At 36.8% G+C, this 20,663-nt stretch overlaps 1 protein-coding gene across 7 annotated transcripts in view; it reads right to left on the bottom strand.

Moving 5' to 3' along the window:
* The window catches only part of STRN (striatin), a 73,667-nt gene that overhangs the window by 13,676 nt on the left and 39,328 nt on the right, over window positions 1-20,663 (bottom strand). For 6 of the 7 annotated variants that reach the window (XM_064509446.1, XM_026102587.2, XM_064509448.1 and 3 more), the window contains exons 7-15: window positions 19,611-19,746; window positions 15,670-15,780; window positions 13,300-13,386; window positions 12,588-12,731; window positions 9,628-9,764; window positions 4,962-5,137; window positions 3,922-3,969; window positions 3,125-3,246; window positions 2,153-2,320 (exon numbers count right to left, since the gene is read on the bottom strand). In XM_064509446.1, the coding sequence (XP_064365516.1) occupies window positions 2,153-2,320; window positions 3,125-3,246; window positions 3,922-3,969; window positions 4,962-5,137; window positions 9,628-9,764; window positions 12,588-12,731; window positions 13,300-13,386; window positions 15,670-15,780; window positions 19,611-19,746 (1,129 nt within the window). The remainder of the gene's footprint in view (window positions 1-2,152; window positions 2,321-3,124; window positions 3,247-3,921; window positions 3,970-4,961; window positions 5,138-9,627; window positions 9,765-12,587; window positions 12,732-13,299; window positions 13,387-15,669; window positions 15,781-19,610; window positions 19,747-20,663) is intronic. The other variant, XM_026102588.2, reaches the window with a different exon arrangement.

A 20,663-nucleotide genomic window follows, 5' to 3' on the forward strand; every position in this document is an offset into this window, starting at 1 on the left:
CGCTATCTTGGACATGTTATATCAATTGCTACTTCAAGCCTTACATGCCATATTTTAAAATCTACAATATACCAAGAATCTAGATTGTCTGCTTGATCACTACTTTTATCCTATTTTTTTTGATATGCATATCAACAACATTTTCTGCAAAGATGCTGCATCTGGAACTGGGGCTGGGACAAACATCTACTCTGAAATCTACTGGAAAGTAAAAACCAGCTCCTCCCCTTCCTTCTTTCAGCTGTAAGATGAATTCTCAATCAAGCCTCCACTGTATCAAGCAAAAAGACTTGAAATAGAAGTGGTAAAATCACAACACAGGTGATTAAAGTTACTATTTTAATCATAAAAGTTACTAGTAAACCCCCCCCCCCCCCAAATTTTCCCAGGTGCAAATTCATACACTGATACTGTCATCATGGGAAGTTATTTATATAAATTATCGACTCATATTACAAAGCTTCTTCCAATCTGCCCACTACAGTAATACATCTGATCTCCTCTTTACACTGTAGCCATCTGAACACTACAGGACAGAAGCAGAGACTGGCAGAACTTAGGTATAAGACACATCCCTTAGAATTTTTCTCCTCAAGTTTACTGTTCTCCACCCACTATCTGAAAGAACAAAAAGAGTCCCAACAGATGTCAGGAGGAAGAGCAGCAGCAGCAGGAGGAGGTACACAGTGGGACACAGAAGGTTAAGTATCCTAATGTCCATGGATCCAGCTAATGCAGGAATATCATCACTGCTTCTCTCTAAACCTAAGATTCCCAAGGGAAACATCTTGGACACACTACCTATGTGCTCATGAATGATGGTACTTATTTACAGATCCTCCTGTAAGGCCAAAAAGGATTGAGGTGAAAAGAAAACCTGTACTGTTTCTGACGTGAGAAGTGACCTTTTCTGCTACTGCCCTGCCCGCTTATCCTGGTAGGCCTACAATGGTCAATCTAAAGGATTTAAATGACTGCTGCTGAGTATTTTAAAGAGTTTGTTCAAGCTTTGCACTAAGCCATAGGGAAAACTGAGTTTCAAAGGAGGATCTTGGAATTTCACAACTAGGTTTCATTCCAATTTGAAACAACACAGGCAAACAAAGACCTCTGTGAGGCAAGATCCCCTTATCCTCCTCTCCAGGCCCCAGTAATTTAACAATTTCAAACAAAAACTCTGCCAGGAAGGCTTCGAAGTAGCCAGGCAGACAAGCTGGCAGTAAACCATTCAGATTTCTGACAGAACTCTGCAGACTTTGGAGACATAGTTCTGCCAGAACTAAACTACGTGAAACATTTCTGTTTTGCTCAGTCCATTTTAATGAACAAGAAACTCTCCCAACAGATCTGATCAGCTTTACACTGTAATTCACTAAGTCAGTTCAGTTATGTAGAAGTTTATTTTGCCTTGAAATTGTTCTGAAGAGCAATGCAACTGCCCCAGTTAATAAATAACCTTTAGAATGATCAATTCTACAAGAGTTGGGCAGCGTTAATGGGCTCACTGTAGCGCAATTACTGAAACAGAAGCTTTAAGAAACTAGGCTCTAAAAAATAGGATTTTGGTCTGAGCACCACACATTTCAGTAACTAAATCCAAAGGAACAAGTGGTTTTTTGGGTTTTTTTTTTGTTTTTGTTTTTTAAACTAACAGCATTTGGGATGACCTGATTATTGCTTTTTAGTTAATGCACAAAATCAGAAATTGAACCAGAATTACTGGGTTAGAAGCGTAAGGAATCTAATCTGAAAAGATATTATGACCCTGGCCTGGACCTAATCACTGGCTATTCCAAACCACTGAGGGGAAAGAAGGGGATTTTTATTCTGGGCAAACCAGAAGGAAAGGCCTGATGGAAACTTAGCGTCAATCTGAACTGCAGAGTAGAAGTATTACACTCCATGGCTCTAGTAACAGCAGCAGATAATCTGCAGGAGCTGGCTTTTAGATACATGCGACTATCCCCATGTGTACAGGTATCTATTCAACTGGTGCCACCGGAGAAGGGACCCAAACTTCACTCCTCCCAAAATATTCATAAAGATGCAAGGTCCACCAAAACAGACAAGAAAGTTTTCCACTCAGTGGACAAAGTTATGGCAGCTTGAACATAGACACTTAAAAACTTTAAGGTAGGACACTTTTCTGTACCTTGATTATCATTAAATATATTAAGAGCCGGAGCAATTTCTGTAGCTTTCCATAAACGTATAGTGCCGTCTGCTGAACAGGACAGCAAACGCTGGTGTGCTCCACTGTATACCAGACCCCACACTGCATCTGTATGGCCTACGAAAGCACCTCTTAGAACAGAAGGATCTGTGAAGAGAATGACAACAATTCACATTTCAAAACAAAAGGTAAATTACATCAACAGTTGTATCCTGGTCTCTGTTTACAGACCAGCCTTAAAAACTAGCCTATAAAGAAAAAACAGCAGGCAGGTCCTATCAATGCAGAAAGCTCACTTCTTCTGGTGTGAAGATGACTGAATTTCATCAGCATATCTGGCATTCAGTTATCCAATTTGCAACAAAGTTTCAGCAAAACAGACCATATCAAGTTAGTTAGGAACACGGACTTTGATTTTAAAAACAACTCTCAAGCAACCATTAATGGCACAAGAGTCCCTTTTTCCAAAAGTCAGCTTTGAGGCCCATCATATCTGAAGCTATAAGAAGTTAAGAATGTTTTAAAACACAGACACAAGGCTGACACCCATTCAGATTTGGTAAACCTTGCTGAACTGGCGGTTTGCCGACAACATTAGCAACTCTGGTCTCAGGTCTCAGACTGTACAATCTCTTTCTATCTCAGATGCACAGCAATTTGTAAAAGAAAAGAACATTAAAATAGACATTTGCTGTACTTGCCAAAGCTTAGGTCCAGTACTTTTTCCTGTTTCTCAAAACTGTGATGCGATCAAGGCCCTTTTTACAAAAACACCAAGTTGACCTTCTCATCAACCGATATTAAAACAAAAATTTACTTCTAGTAACTGAAGTCAATGTTCCATTTTCTCTTAAATTTTCAAAGAGGAATTTCCTAGAAATTATACTTTTTTTAAGCCACACAACAGCCTCTAGATGTATCATTTCATTGGTATGTCTGATAGCAACGTACCATAAGAGTCATAGGGGTCGATGTTTGGGTTGGTTGTGTTCCAGCCATGGATGAGGCCGTCAGTTCCCCCACTATAACACTGTTCACCGTTACTGCTCATCACCACACAAAGTACTGGTCCACTGGAAAAAAACCCACAAAAACCAAGTTGACTATTAACATTTTCATTGATTAAATGGAAAAACAATGATAACCCCATCTTCACACTTTTTTGTTAAATACATTTCACTTGCTGCAATAAAAATTCTGTGTATTTCAGATCACATGCTACAACACCTCCCACAGAAAAACCTCCACAATATTTAGTAACGTAATTACAGTCAGAAAAATTTAATCATTAAGCACATGAAATATGAACAGTGTCACACTTTTAAACTATAAGCTTTATTAATTTGTTTAAATAGCTTTTCTCCCTTTTTAAAAATCTAAGACTCTTTCATGAAAACCATTCAGTAGATTTTAATTCACTGAAAACAGCTTCATTCTATAGATGCATATACTCAGCAAAAAGGCAAGAGCTGCAATGCTGAACAGAAAACCTGATCATATTTGAACCATATAACTTGTAGGTTTGTTTTTTTTTTAAATGCTGGTTTACCTAGCTCCAGATATAAATAGTTATGTAGAAAGGAACTGAGCATATGTAGATATTTAAAATAAGCAAGGTAGAAAGTAAGAGCACCACGTGAAATCACTAGTTGACATGCTGGAAACTAATGAAGAAAAAAAAACTGTGTCTGTTTAACATCTTACTTTTCTCAAAATAAGACAAGACAATGTTCTTAGCAAATACTCACTTATGCGCTCTGAATGTATATATTGGCTCTACATCAAGAGAAGCACTCCTAAATGAAGCACAGGAAGACATTAACATGTATTTGACCTTATACAATGCTCCTAGAAATATTTTATGAAAATGTGTCAAAATTGCTACGTTCTTAAAAATCTAGCTCTTTTGAATGTCCTCCCACAACTCCCTCTACCAACATGATTTTTCGCGTGACTACTAATTCTTTGTATTCTTTCAAAATATAACAGGATTTTTTTTCTTTTTTTCTTGTTTAAAGACTTTCAAGGTGGAAGCAGGCTGTACATGAGCCCTCACACACCAGTCAAACCAGTGGGTACATCAATGGTGGGCAAGAAGCAGAGTGTCATCAGTATCACAGGAAATATCACTAAGTGCTCCCAGCCCCTACCAGAGAGAGGGAGCTTGTGACCCCTTGTTTTTATACCAAAGCTGTAGCACAGTCTCAAAACCCTTAATCTAAACTTTACCAACCAGAGGCTGCCTATTATGGACTGCAGGAAGGCCACGTTTTGTCCTTTCTTCCTAAAATTTATGATATACTCCCTTATCATATTAGCCCTGCTAAGGATTTACTCTCATTTCTGGAAGTCCCTAGCAACACAAAGGAGGTAGTGTACAAAGGAACCTAGTAACATGTCACATTATGTTTGAGTGAGTGAGTGAGTGAGTGAGTGTGTGTGTGTGTGTGTGTGTGTGTGTGTGTGTGTGTGCACATGCCCACCCGCATGCATGTGTTAAGCTTCTTTGTACACTGCCTCTTATGTGTTACATGCATGCAAAATACAAAAGTGAATTTTTTTTGCCATTGAAAATGAAAAAGTACTCATGAACTTGCATGGCCTTCTCTTGGCACTCTTTATAAGTCTCTATCTTTCTTTAACAGCTAGTTTCTGTACTCTTAAAGTCAAAGAACAATTCCCATTAACTCTAAGGAATGTTAGAAGAAGCTGCATCTATAATTTTATTTCCATAAATAATGAATAAAAATGTTTTTAGGAAACAAAGGAAACAAAGAAAAAGTCTTACTTTTTTGCTGGGGCTGTTTTTTGTAAATTCCACATTTTTAACGTATGGTCCTCTGAAGCTGTTATTAAGACAGGTTCAACTGGATGAAAAGCCAGACCTCTTATTCCATCAAAGTGACTTCTTAAAGTGAATTTGGGGTTCCAAGTCTTTCTCAATGCATCTTTATTGTTTGCTATCTATTAAAAAAAAAAAAAAAAAAAAAAAAAAAAGCCAAAACCATAATTAAGATGGAGGGCACCAAGAAAGGATAAAATCGGAATTTGGCTTTGGTATTCTCAAATGTCAGATCACCTCACCCTTTTTTCATAATAACCTGTTCTTGAGCAACAGTCCATTTCACATTGATTAGACAGTTCAAAATGAATATGAATATGTTCTACAAAAAGAGACAGCAAGTATACCTCCACAGTAATGTGTTCTGTGCAAACCTGAAATACATTGCATTTCTGTTAAGTTCCATAATTTAAAAGCTGAAAAATAACTTTCCTGACTGATACCACTGTAAAATTGGCTTGGGATTTGAAGGTCAACCTATTCCCACTGGTTCATTCATTAATACTAGGCCTGACTCGACGAAGCTGAGTTCCATAAATATCTGAAATACCATTGACATGGGAGTCTCTTAAGTAAAGATTTGAGAAAATGCCTAGCAGGGCACAAAGGAACACAGTGTAACTCATTCTCCTGAGGCAGTACAAGCTTTGTAATAATGCAATACAAGCAAGCCTCACCAGCAAAACAAAGGGGGCAGAAATGACTTGGATACACCTGAGGAGTATAACTGGCATCTAATAAACTATCACATATACCGACAATTATTTGGCAGTAAGAGCATTTTTAACAGATCTAAAAGAAAGCCCTTAGGAAATAACAGTTATTTCAGCATTGTTCCTCTGAACAAACATTGACATAAAACTCTGTAAAGACTTTTAGGACTTTGTCAATCATCACTGCCATGGTTAATTTTACTGTGCCATAATCACTGCAAATGGTCTATTAAATAAATGTTAATATAAACAACAAATTCAAATATTGATGATTTATTATATTGAAAGCTACAGATAACTCCAAATACTTTAGTATTATTAACTGCAAAGAAGAGACAGCTGTTCTGAGCCACTCTGGCAACCTATACTTTGAGTATTTTTGCAAGGTACGAAAGGTTTAAAACCAGAAGTACCTTTTCTTAAATTTTGTTACTTGCTCACTTCCCTTAGAGAGTTCTATACATTCAAACAATGAGCAACAAGGCATAACAACCAGCAGGCTCAGTCTCATCATACTTCTTAGTAATTATGTACTGTCTGCTCAGTTGGACAGTTCAGTTTCTTTGCCAGTTTACAGAGCTCTGCTGGCTCAGTGACGGATCACACAAATGCTGGAGCTGGTGCAAAGAAGGGGCAGGACTGTAAAGCTGGCAGCTCTGCCAGATTTTCTGGAGATTGGCCAAGAATGTCTCAGCAAAGAGGGTACAACATGTACAGAGTAATCATACATATCTGGAGTAGAATGTGGTTGCCTAAACACAGACATCTAATGCCGATTTAGAAAACTGAGGGAACCCCACCTGACCATGCCAGAAGCACAGGGCTTGCCTTCTATCTGTCAGACCCACACAGCTGTCTCAGACATCCTAACAGTATACACCAATTCCAACAAGATAGTTTTCTCAATTTATTTCTCATTCATTCAAAAATTTGTTTCCAAAGGCATCCCAGATGGTTGATTTAAAAACTGGGAAACAGCCAGAGGGCAGCAGCAGTTGACAGACTAGTAGCAGCAGTGGAACCAAGGGTAGATGCCCCACAGGCCAGCCCACACTATCATCACTCCTTTTCATCCAAGAGTCACATCAGGGCCATGAAAAGTTGGGGAAAACCAAAGCAGCCATACTCCTTTTTCTCTCTCCACTAAAATACCACAGTGAGCTATTCAGAGATTTGAAGATCAGTCTTTGCAGGGTTTGCACCCCAAAGTTAGCACACGATCTGTCAGCACTAGTATTTGCTAGTCATAGCAATGCTGACTGCAAGTATTTAACTCTATATAATATAAAGAACTTGGAAATTCCAGAAAAATCCATGATATGCAGGTAACATTACGGATACTTTTGTTGCTCAAAGCTGTAGGCAAACAAGCAAGAGTCTACTGCAAAGCCCATACTAAAACTCCAAGTTATTAATTACTGTAAAATGATTTGTAGTTGAGGTACTCTTATGTACTGTACTCACAATCTAGTCTATTATAATTTTTTAAGGAAGCTTCTTAATCTACTTGGAAAACTTAACAGAAAAAGAATCAACTAAAGTGAACACTTAAGATAAAATTGTGTAATATTGTTAGTATGGAAAAAGAACAGATAACATTTAAGACTGTATTGGCCAGCAAGCTGGGAAATTTAATTTTTTTTGGTATTCTAAGAACAGACAGGCAAAGGGAAAAAATTCTCTTTTAAGTAATAAATTAATAATTTACATTAATTGAAACCGTTCTTTAATTTAAAGACAGCTCAAGCAACATTTTAAATATATGAACTATGAAAGGAAATAGGTTAATATTCCCATTTTGTGGAAGAAAGGAACCATGTAAAAAGTGGGAAGAAAAGGCCTCAAAATAAGAAAGCGTCTGCAACTTTTAAGAGCACATAATTAAAGTTTGATCCACAGGAAAAATTTTCAACATCATTCTCAAAAAATCAACACTTAAAAGAAATCCTCCTAAAGACCCGATTCACATTTGGTATCTGAAATAAGGTATCAAGTACTCCGGAGTACGGACAGACTGAATTACTTCTGAGCTAAACTTCCAGTGGAATTTGAAATGGAAAAACTAATCATTTATTCTGCTTCCATAAAGATCAAAGCAACAAGAGAGAGGAGCTTCCCAAATAAGAATTTTTAAAATTGTCAATGCTAGAAAAGGTAAGGAGTGAGGTAAGAATGACTATGAATTCCTGATCACAGTGACTGGCTTAATAAAGGCATTTAATCAGTGAACAAACAGAAGTTAATACTCCCATGCATGGAGGAAGGGATGGTGGGGGGTGTAAAGAAATGCTACATTTCAATAAATGAAAGCTGTTCCTTCAAGATGTGGAGACATGGACAAACGACACTAAAGATTTTATGGACATCTGAACAATAAAGTTGACCAATGAAAGCAGTAAGATTTTGTATGGATGGATTAGGTTCGTTATCATCTCTAAATTTAAAAAAAATCAGCAGAAATTTCATGTGTAACTGGAAAAGAAGTGGAACTTGTACATCTTTTTGAAGAGAGAGCTGGGCAAGATTAAAAAAAAAATTCATGCTGAGCATAAATTAGGAGATAAAACTAAGATACTGAATTTAAAATCATTGCAAACCTGATGATTCACAAAAGTCACATACATGCCTCTGCAGTGTCATTCATAGACTATGTGCAAATCGTATCAGCTGTGTAATATATGCCTCTATAAGTACACACAAGGTAGAGCTTCTTCAGAGTAAGGACCTGCAAGTTAGTTTTGAAGTCCTGGATTTGATTTGTGATAGTAAAATCCCAGTCAGGTTTGCTGAAGGTAACGGTCCTCTCCAACATGCAGTACTCAGTCATTTCTGAATTGCCTCAACTTTGACAGAGCTGGACAGTGCAATGGCAAGGCTCATCTGAAGTTGTCAGATCACAAAGGAACAAGTGATTAAAGTAATATCTAAAGTATCTTTTTGCAAGAGATCGGAAATATAGACAGAAGTTGCATATGGCTGCAAAGAAGCAATTTTAAGAAACACTTCCCATGAGAAGTGAAATAGAAGGCAGCCATATATAACTTACAAGTGCTGTGCTGCACACACAATCATAGAAGTGCTGGCTACAAAGGCCTCCTACCTAAAGACCTCTGTTCAGCCTCCCACTTGAAATTAGACTATCAACACCAACACCAGATGAAGTCAGCCACAGCTTTCCCTAGCCAGGTCTCAAACACCTTCAAGGACAGGAACTCCACAGTCTCTCTGGGCAACTTGCTTCAGTGCTGCACCACTCTCCTATATAGTATTTTTTTCATAAAGCCCAACATAGCTTGGCCTCCCAAGTCACAATTTGTGACTGTTGCCCCTTGCTGTATCACCTGACACTACCAAGAGGTTTGGCTCTGTCATCTTTGTATCAGCACTTTGCCAATGCTTACAGGCTGCTATTGTAGCACCCCTTAGCCTCTTCATCAGAGTGAGCAAGTCAAGTTCCCTCAACTTCTCCTGTTTTTCTATAACCCTCTTGAAGTGGAGGGGCCCAAAACTGGTTACAAGTATGGCCTCACCAGCCACAAGCGGAGAAGACACCAACTTCCCTCAATCTGCTGGCCATGCTATTCCTGATGTTGCATGTAACCCAACTCCATCACTGGGTACACAGTGCCCCTGTATCACTATCGCCAATTACAGTTACTTTAATCTTTCAACTATTTGAATGAAACAGCATGCTAAGAACTGTAGGAGGGAGGCTTGAAGACAGCTTGAAGGCTACTGCATAGGGAGAAAACAGATATTTCAAGAAAAACTTGTGATATCCTTTGGCAGCATAATTTTAAACGAGACATCTTTCTGCTGAGTCTACATGGATGTAACTGCCATCTGCCTTCAGCATGTAGAGACAGTAGGACCTTGAGTTGCTATTAATAACCACTTACATCGTAAGTCAGTGAATCTGCCTCATTGGCTACTGTAAGGCCTGCGAGCTCTCCAAGACCCAGCTCATTTTCAAGGGCTTCATCTGTTCCCATAATGAAAGACTTTCCTGAAGAAGGAGGGAATGTTAAAGCTTCCACTGCAAGAAAAGAAACAAAAAGAAAAACACATATAGAAACATAGGTTTATACAATGTTGATTAACAAAAGCATATATATTATCTACTTTCAAAATACTAAACAATCTCTCAAGTAGCTGGGGACAAAAAGATATAAAAGGATGCGGACAAAAAACATTCTAAAGGTAATCACCCTGCTTCTCAATAAATGGTGCCCTCTGAACATAATATCTGCACTTGAAGTCTGCATGACTTAGGACAATGAGCACAATTAGTCACAGGAGGGAAGAGTATGCTATCATTCACGCATGTATAATGCAAAAGTAGCACAGAACCTCAGGCTCTTCCCCAACTCCCCTATAAAATACACAAGACTCTGAAGAAGCAGCAAAAAAAGTATACAAGAATAACTAGGGGGAGCAACACATACAGAGGACGTCCTAATAAAAAAATTAGACTTCTTCTTCTTAATGCTGCACATACATGTATCCAAAAGTATGTCTACAATAAGGTTTGTTTACATGCACTCCAACATAGCAATATGACTGGAAGCAGAGGATTCATTGCTGCTTGCAAAATCAGTTTAACTACCCAATAGGTTAGTCAGCACTGAGTTCCAGGTTTTTACTAGCAGTATCCACACTTACTAGTTTACAGCTGCTATACAGCATGCCTATAGGAGCACCAGTCACTGTAATATAAGCATGCTTGATGGCAGATTCACTAGAGATGGAAGGACAGAAGACTAAGGGAAGTATAGTTCATACACTTGCACCATTTGATGCAGAGCCTTATGCAATATAATTGGAAAGAGCTGTGCCATTACCAGCTTCTGTCTACTACAACTCTCCAAGACAATAGCCATACATCACAAATAGACGGGCTGAACACACAAAAATGTGTTATCTTTGGGCATGACAGACCCTCAATTTTATAAACTTTGTATCTCAAGTTACAAAGGTTTTTCAATAAATTACAATTTATCTTTTCCTTTTAGTTTCACTGCAAACACAAGCCTTTGCAAATACTGTTGCTGTCAGCAACGGAGGAAAGGAAACACCATCTCATTCTCAAAATATTAATGGCAGAAACACCAAGTTTAAACAAAACAAACTATGGCTTACAATGAATAGCCTGATCTATTCAGGCTTCTTCCTCCTCTTAGCGCTTCAGATTCAGATGTTATTCAGTTCCTCTCTAGTCCATGCAGCATATGGTAAGCTCGTCTTCACCATCTTTCCATTCCACACTCACACCTCTCTAAAATGCCCTGTTTGCTTCCTGTTACCTTTCACAAACAAGTAAAAGGTTTTTTTGACATCCTTCAAAGTTCTACTGTTTGAGTAGTTCAAGTTACTAATCACAAACATCTCTTCACACCCTGATGCGGAGTATAAACTACTGCGCACGCGCGCTCTCTCTCTCTCTCTCTCGCATTTGTGCTGCAAAACTCCATTCAACACAATATATATGGGACTGCTGTTAGTGCTACCAGCAAATTCCTGTATTCTGACGAATTTAACATCAAATTTGAAATGCTACTAGGATAACAAGATTTGAATGCCAGAAATATCAGAGGGTCTCAGATTTATAAAGGAATATGCAACTAACGGCTTGTAATACTGAACTCAGACTAATAAAAATTAACTGTCCTCTTTTGTTTTTCTGCGAGTCCATCTGAGACTCTGAATTAAAAACACATACTTGAAAGGACATGAAAATAAAGCTCTGCTATTATGGCTTCTAGCACATGTGAGAAAAGTTGGAAAGCAAACATTCAACAAAAAATTCCTTCACTTTTCAAAGTGTTGCTAAGTTACCCCATCCTTTCATAAACAAAATCACTGAGCATGTAGGAAGTAGAACAACCGAGATCTTTAGTAACTATGCCACATGCCGAGGTTTTTTTGTGCATCTTAATTATAATTTGGCCGACCTACTTTTTCACACTCACTGAAAGACTGCTAAGCCACTGCTATGTTTTGCTCATTCTTCTAATGACATATTTACCATTTAAATAAAGAGTGTATGATATGATCTTTTACAAATTAATATATCCTAATATATTTATTTTATTATGCTGCATATTTAGGCAATTTGAATGTCAAATCAGATACACGAATTAGCAACTCACAGAGGTAATATTAATGAAGGTAAGGGATCACATGCCACATTTGAGACAGAGCACTGTAAAGATGGACAGCTTTCCATACTTTGACTTAGCTACTATGAGAATTTTTGGAACAGATTATGGAAATGAATATATCGGCAAGTTGTATACATTCTTCTGTAAGATCCTGGATGAAGTCTCCATGTGCATTTACAAGCTACACCTAGTCACCTGTATGCTTACTTGAAGAGCTTCTTTATCCTTCTACTTTAACATATATAAAAAAAGACATACATACGCATACCTATTCCTATATACACATACACACACACACACAGATATATATAAACATAAATTGTATCATGTGCATGGAGAGGAAAACAGATGCTCTAATGTCTTGAGAGATTATGTTCCACACCTGACTCTGGCAGACCTGAGTATGAACACAGGCAAGCAACTTAAGACCCTCATATTATAAAGCCATGAAGTACTAAATAAGTCTTTTCTGCTGTGTTCAAAGGCATTCACTCAAGGCTTTACCTAGGTGTCTTTACTTTCCCAGTAATGACTGGAGGGGAGGAATGGGAGTGCTGTTTATCTCATTTAGATAGAAGAGGTTAACACTGAATCAGTATTTGTAAAGTGCTGTGGAAGTCTTAGAGGATAATCTTTAAGCAGCTGTTCCTATAAACATCTACACTTTAAAAGTGTGTATATACATTTTAAATACTTGCCTTCATCTGTCCTGTTTATCTCATGTTCAATGAGCCTTGAGCTACTGGGCCTGGAAGAAGGTGCAACAGATGGCTGTAATGAAGGGAGGTCATCAACATCTCTCAAGTTTGCAAGCATATCTTGCAGCTTTGACCTGTTGGGCCCTAACCAAAAAAACAAAAAATGAAATGGTTTATGTGTAATTCAAAACAATGCTACTTATCACATCAAATATGCTACAGCAACACATGTAACAATGGATCCTACCTTGTACATAATGCTACCACAGAAAAACTAATGAGCACCTATTTTTGACAGTAACTAATCATCCAGCATGAAATGAATTTTTTGAAAAGAAAGTGATGGAAGCAACTGAGAATTGTGAATATACAATTTTCCCCACATTTATAAACTCATACTGCTATTTGCATGGAAAGCTGAAGAATGCCTCCAATTGATTCACAGCATCAGAATGATTATTAAAATATTTACTTTTCCAAAGCAAGTGCAAACGTGTGAATATTTTAAAATTTGTGTATCAGATACTTTGTGAAGCATATTCGTATGATAACATGATTATTTAAAATTTATTTGTGCAGTAGTGTAGTATCGTGGAACTACATAATCTAAAAAAATTATTATAGTTATATTAGATTATAAATGCAACTAGATTCACTGGCCTACTTCCTGAAGCTACATATGGTGAAGACCCATGCCCTTCTTGACACTTACCTGTACTTTGCTCCATCATTTTCCCACATCCCTGTTTTGACTGTTTTATATAGGATTGAGGCTGAAACATATCTTCGGTAGTTTTTCCTGTTGTAAGTTTAATTAAGAATGGGAAAATGTCTTACCCATAGTCCATTACGGTTTTTCCTAGACCAGCAAATAATACAGCTATTTTTAAGCAGCTTTAAGACAGAAGTGTACTCTAATATATGTATGATCTTATTAAACTACTTCACAGGAGTGTTTACTACAGCCTTGCAAAATCATAAGTTTACTAATGCAGTTGCAAACTCTGCTTTGCCCACCCTAACCATAATGATGATTAATGAACTAAATGGTATTTAACTTGTCTGTCAGAATGTATTATTTGATTCAGGAAAACAGTAAATAAGATTTTGCAAGATTGTTTTACTACAATATCTGCTTTATGTAAAACACAGTATTTTACTTAGTAGCAGTTCAGTGTCTAAACACCATTTATGATCATATTAAAAATCATAAAAACATACTTTGTACAATTTAATGTCACAATATTTAGTCCCTTCTTTTTCCCCAGACTTCCTTCCTCACACTCTTCTTCACTATGTGCAATATTATGAATAGGTGATTATAGGTTGTGATTCATCTTGACTTTTCTGCACTGATGCCCTTCCAACGATGGTTTATCCATGGAAAGATGCTTAATTTCTGTACTGTGGTAAACCATTTGGTGTCCCAAGATCAAACCTCCATCCAAAACGTACTGTAAGTGTGCTGAGCAGCGTTTATCTTCATGAAAGAGCACTGGATGTCCAATGTTGCCTTACATCAGATATTTTTCTCACAAATATTTGATAGAAGTTTCAATAATATCTAGGTCTATATTAACAATTAAATATTAATTTTATTATCAAAGATAAAGTGTACTCAATAGCTTTTCAAGAGTATCATTTCAATAACTTGATTAAAGTATTTCTGCTAAGTTAACTCTACAGCTATTTACCCTGACACTACATAGCACATCCGCATACTTTAGAAAAATCACAGACAAGAAGTTATAAAAGTAATTTGCATTTAAGTCATATAATGGTATGTCCTTGCTGTCTTAAGTATAAAGAAATTTAGAATTGATTTTGTGAAACATTAACACTCTTGTTGACCAGCTCAACTTCTTGCCAGACTTGCAACATCTTCAAGTAACTTAAAAGATTCTGAAGATGACAAAGATATTGCTCTTATCACTTAATGAATTTAATTAAGGTATGTAACAATTTGCTTTAAAAAAAAATGGAGGTTTATTTTGTATATTTGATAGTGTAATTTCAGCAACATAACCAACTGCTGAGCAGTAGGTTATGATATTGGGTATCAGTTAAATACAAAGAGTAACAAAATAAGTCAGCCTCAAACAATGATGCGAGGAGCTGACATCTTTAGCATTGGTCTGCATGTCTCTCTGTAAGTGAGAATTTCCTTGGTGTTTATAAGCATCTTCCCACAAAGGGAGAAATATCCCTCAAATTTCTTATTGAGCTACGTGCAGTATTTTTAAATTACATCATTCACATATGAATTCTCAGCATGGCTAAATGTTTGAAATATAGTTGTGAATACAGTGTTTCATTTTAAACACTGAGTTCAAGAAGGTTTTAAGGCTTACTTAATCAAAAACATTGGTTTTACAAAATGGATTTGTGTTTCAAGAAACATAAAAACTGTAATACAGGGCTAGAAACTGCGTTTCAGATACTGATCACAGCTGTTTGTTTGGATAAAAATATCCAGCATTTTTAAAGATTAGTCCCACACATAAAAAAGTTGATAAATAAATCCTGTGTTTTGCAAATAAACTGATGATCAGAGTTACTTCCTATTTCGAGCCCTGCACAAGGAATTATGATGAGAGCATGACTTCCATGTTGTGAATGTTAAGTATAAACAGGGGTAGAAATTAACCTGTTTTCTCCCTCTGTCATCTAATACGATACTCAAGACAGTTTCTGTTTTTTTTTTTTTAATTTACATACCAGACTTCAAAACACCTCCTGTGAAACTGGCATGTTTTCACTAAGATAGGGTTCTGAAATTCTCTAAGTTAAAATGGGAAGTATTAAACATTTTACATAATAAAAGCACAATCCATGTTCAAAGCAATCATTTTGAATTAATCCAACACCTGGTTGGAAGAACTTATATCTAATCCAACTATTTATCAGGTAACTTGATTGACTATCATTAATTTCAACCCCTGAGAACTGGTGAACAGGAAAGCAGTCAGGAGCAGCAAAGTAAAAGAGTAAGTAATTTTAGGAAAACATTGAAAGAGAGATAGAATTAAGGGTGTGAAAGACGTGGGATTTATGATTTTAAGGTGCAATGTTTTCCACTTACTCTTCACCCCCTTTTTCCCCTTGCGCTCCTTTTTGTATTGTTCCTTGAGTTTGGTTATTACTCCCTGGTCCACATTCCAGGCTTCAGGCATGAGACACTGGTCTTCCTTTTCTAAACAAAGTGAAACAAATGAAACATCCTTTTTCAATAATGTCACCACGTGATCTCCACTGAAGGAGGTAACAGCTGCTGTCAATGGCATTTGTCTTTTATTTTAAGCAGACAGAAATAGCACGAAGCTTGTGAAAGCTGTAAAACTGCTACTCATATTCCACTTGCATTTGCTCAGAATTTTCTTAAAAAGAAACTGAGATGAGATTTCTCACATCTAGTCTCTATAACCAAATACATATCAGTTCATAAATTTAAGCAACATTTATTTTACAATAAATCAGGAAATATTTTTCAGCATTTTTTTTCCTTCAGGGAACAAATTATATCTAAAAGCAGCAGTTATGTTATTGGTCAACATAACTTTACAATATGGATGCTGTGTCACTAGATTTGAAATTTTGATTCGTCTTTGTGATATGTCATTTTACAAAGCAGCAGCACATCTAATAATTTCTGAACATAGTACACATTTCACCAAACTCTGAATAAAATCTTAAAGCATTAAAGCCATGAAATTTCACAAAAGGGGAAAAAGCCCGAATTATTAGTCTTTGTCACTAGGCATGTTAAGTTTCGTGTATTTTTCACAGACAGAAGATCTAGATAAAAAATAAAATAATTTTTTTGTAAATATCTCTCTCAATTTGCTTCCCCCACAACATTATACAGAAATGAAGTTTTCTTTCAAGAGTACAGTATTCAGCGATTTTTTGAACAAAGGGTGCTACTGAAATTCAAACTTCCAATACATTTTCCTCTATATATGGAAAGACTGTTCTAAGGCAGCTTAGAAAAATAATTTACATCTGAAAAGGGGGAGATAATACATTTTTTTCTTACATATATCTATTTTCATGACCACTACAGCTATGCATTTTTTAAAATGCATTATCTTTTTGCTTTATTTTCCTGTTTAAGATCTCAACCTTATACTTACTATTTAAATAGTAATTCCTTATGCTTTAGACAAAGCTCATTTTGCACATTAAAAAACTATTGTAGCCCTTCTAAAATATAAACAATAATAAACTTATCTTCAGAATAATATGCAGTAAGGATATTAAAAAGTCTGCAGAGGAAACACGCCACTACCACTCCTAAGCTGGAGTCACTACATTTGGATTGAAGATATAAAAACAGAGATGGGTTATTCTGGGGGCTGACTGATCAGACTTAGGGATCCTATGCAACAACAAATTGAACAGGAGTCAGCAGTGTGTCCTTGCAGTAAAGGCGACCAACCACACGCTGGGCTGTATTAACAAGCATGTAGTCAGCAGGGTAAGGGAAGTCGTCATTCCTCTCTGCTTAGCACTTGTGAGACCGCATCTGCAGTACTGCATCTAGTATAATATTTCCTATATAGGGGAGCCTTATATGTATAATAGTAAATATGCAGTATTGACCTAGAGTAGCAAGTCCAGTGGTGGGACATTAAATGGTTAAGAAGCCTGGAGCAGATGATGTACAAGGAGAGGCTGAGAACTGTGTTTGTTCAGCCTTAAGATACAATGGCAAAAAAGAGATCTTACTGCTGCCTGCAATTACCTAATCGGCAGCTGCAAAGGAGGGGGAGCCAGACTCTGGTCAGACACGCACCATGGAAGGGCAGGAGGCAACAGACATAAGATGCACTGGAAGAAGGTCGCAAGAGGTTGCGGGTTCTCCATTCTTGGAGACATTCGAAACTTGGCATGAACAAAGCCCAGAGCAACCCACTGTAGACAGACCTGCTTGAGCAGGAAACTGGACAGGATGAAGATCCCTTTGAACCTTGCAGTGATAGTTTATGATCCTATACTCACGAGTGATAGATTAACTCAAGACCCAAAGTCTTGAAGTAATTTTAAAGTAGCTATCAAAGTAAAGGTGTATTAATAAACTGAAGAGAAACTCCTGGAAAGATGGTCTGTGGACTAAGTCATGTCCTCTTAATACGCATGTCCAATTAAGTATCACTAATGATCAAAAACTGTGTGATGAGAAATTCAAAAAGGTCATGTTTGAGGGAAAAAACAGTTGTTTCAGTGACCAAGCTAAAAGTTTTGATCATGTTTTCCTCCCCAGCTAGATGAAATTTTTTGCTTCCTCCAACAAAATATATATATGGATTTATAATAGGTAGCACTGTTGTCTGGAAACTACTCCATAACTTCATTTTCTATAGAATGTCCCAGGATACTTTCTGCATGTCCCACAGGTTATATTCAAGTTCACAAAGTGGATCTTGAACTCCTGTAAAAGGGCTTTATAGTTAAAAATCAATTGAACACTTCTGAGGCTCTTTAGAGTCAAATGAGTGCCACAAATTACTATAATCAATCAATATTGCTTAGAATCAAAATGAAGCAAGGTCTTCCTCTGTTTGCTTTTATCCTCAATAAACAACATTGCTCTCTCCTATGCTACATATAACAGTTTTGCTTAAATCAAATTGACATAAGTGATTCATAATGGCAGTTCACTGAAGAAGGTTATTTCATAGACCAATATCATCAAAGACATAGGTTGTGAAATAGAAAGAATTTAAAAACATGAATCGTTGTAACTCAGAAAGAAGTCTTAATATTTCTGGAAACAAAACTACTGCTTTCCATGACAGTATCTTTTCAATGTTAGACTTTTGCTGATTTGTACTCAGCTGTCATCAATGAAAGTAAAAATAAATTAGACGTGTGAATTTATGTGAGAACAAAAAAGCTCCAGTTGACATACTAACATTTCAGTAACACAAGCAAGAGCTGCACTTACCAAGAATAAATTGATAAAGTTTTAAGAGAAGAAATACTAGAAAAACTTAAAAAATATATTTTTACTGAAGAATAACATTCCTAAATGTATTTGGGGAACAGAATACTGACTGCTATATCTAGAGATATCGAGAAGTTATCTTCTTAAATAGAGACGCTACACCACACTAAACAATAATTTGAGGTCCAACCATGAGCTGGTAATTTCAGTGAAATACAGAACCTCAGAGCTGTTAACCCACCTGAGAGCCACAGCTACCATGACCAATTTGTCTGTCAAGGTTTCAATTTCATTGAAAAGGCCAATTACTTCCCATTCATCTTTCATAAGCCCTCTTTGTACCCCCTTACATGTAAGACTTTGCAGAGAAGCTTTAGGAGGAAACAACTTCCCACCAAAAGATTTAATCATGGTTCTCTTCCTTCTTCCCTTCCCTATATAGTGGACTTATGCAGAGAAGTTATGTCAAGGTAAAGTGGATTCTGGCAACCTGGAATGCATGACATTAACCTCAAGGACACAGAAATTTCCCAAACTGTTTTCTCATTTTGACTAGAGGGCTTAAAAAAAATGTATACATTTGCTAACTTATAAAAGAAAATCTGAGCAACACAATAGATCATACTGCCTGAACTGCTAACATATGAATAGAGTACAACTAATTCAATCTTTATGAGTCACATTACTCTCTGTATCAAAGTGGGAGGAAGCAGAAGGTTGAAATATCTTTCATGCTCGTAATTATAAAATATAACTTTTTCCAGAGTCCTTCATTAGCACGGATCACTAAAAAACACATTGAAATTCTACTCATAAAATTCAAATTTTATCTGCCTTATTAAAAAAAAGACAAAAAAGGCAAAATGACTAGAAGCATAAACCTCTGAGAATTTTTGCATAAAAGCAGTATACAGAAAAATGAGGATATTATGCCAAGAGGACCTCAGTCTGCCAATGAAGGATTTACTGTAGGGATACTCAAAAGGTGCTGCCATTTTGACAAAGATCACAGTCAGTCAACTCTGTGCTTAGCACATTTTTTTTTCCTCCTGGTACAGTCCATTACATTGCCTTACCCCAGTCTGTTCCATCTCCTGAACTTCTTGATTCTCCATCACCTTCATCTGAAGTAACCAGAAAGTCAAACTCTTTCAAAGCTTCTTCTGTATCTCTGTCTTCACTGCTGTCAGACAACACTCTTTTCCTCACAATCTGAAAGGTCAGGAAGGGAGGGAAAAAGTTCAATTAAACTAAAAGTACACCTTTATACCTAGCAGTGTTATCTCCTCTCTTACACAAAATTCTAACAGGAAGTTGGGGAAGCAGAAAAGTACACATTAATAAGCAAATCTAGAATATGCATACGGATTTTGTTCAAATTCAAAGCCAAAATGAAGTCAGCTGTAGATTTTTCTTCCTGTAACAGAATCACAGAATAGCCGAGGTTGGCAGGGAGCTCTGGAGATCATCTGGTCCAACACCCCCTGCTCAAGCAGGCTGACCTAAAGCAGGTTGCCCAAGAGAGTGTCCAGTCAGGTTTTGAGTATCTCCAAGGATGGAGATGCCACAACCTTTCTGGGCAATCTGTTCCAGTGTTCAACTGCCTTCATAGTGAAGAAATATTTTCTTATGTTCAGCTAGAATTTCCTGTTCAGCTAGAATTCCTGTAGAATTTTCAGTTTGTGCCCATTGCCTCTCATCCTGTCACCATCGAGAACCATCAATATTCAATCTCTCGATAGTATACCTACACTGACACAGATTATTAGTCTTTTTAATCCAAGAAAAGTACAAACTTTCTTTTACTAGATGTTAAAAAAGTATATAGAATGTTTTCAAAAGACTTGAGCAAAGCAAAATTGGCTCTGGTTCTCTGAAAATAGCCTTTCAAACTCTTTTATTATGAAATTATTCCACTTACAGACCAAGATGACATGAGATCGGGGCGGGGGAAAAAAACACTGCCAAGTGCTGATTTGCTCACATTCTGGCAAAAATCATTCCATCCTGAATACTTCCTCAGACATTACTGTTATTTAAATATGCTGCTTCCATGTTTAAACTGCGTATTCCTTACGAATTCAAAAGCTAACTTGGTAGTTGATTAAAAAAGAAATATTTTAATGAAG

This window comes from Dromaius novaehollandiae, chromosome 3 (assembly GCF_036370855.1).
Source record: "Dromaius novaehollandiae isolate bDroNov1 chromosome 3, bDroNov1.hap1, whole genome shotgun sequence".
In the NCBI taxonomy this organism is placed as follows: Eukaryota; Metazoa; Chordata; class Aves; order Casuariiformes; family Dromaiidae; genus Dromaius; species Dromaius novaehollandiae.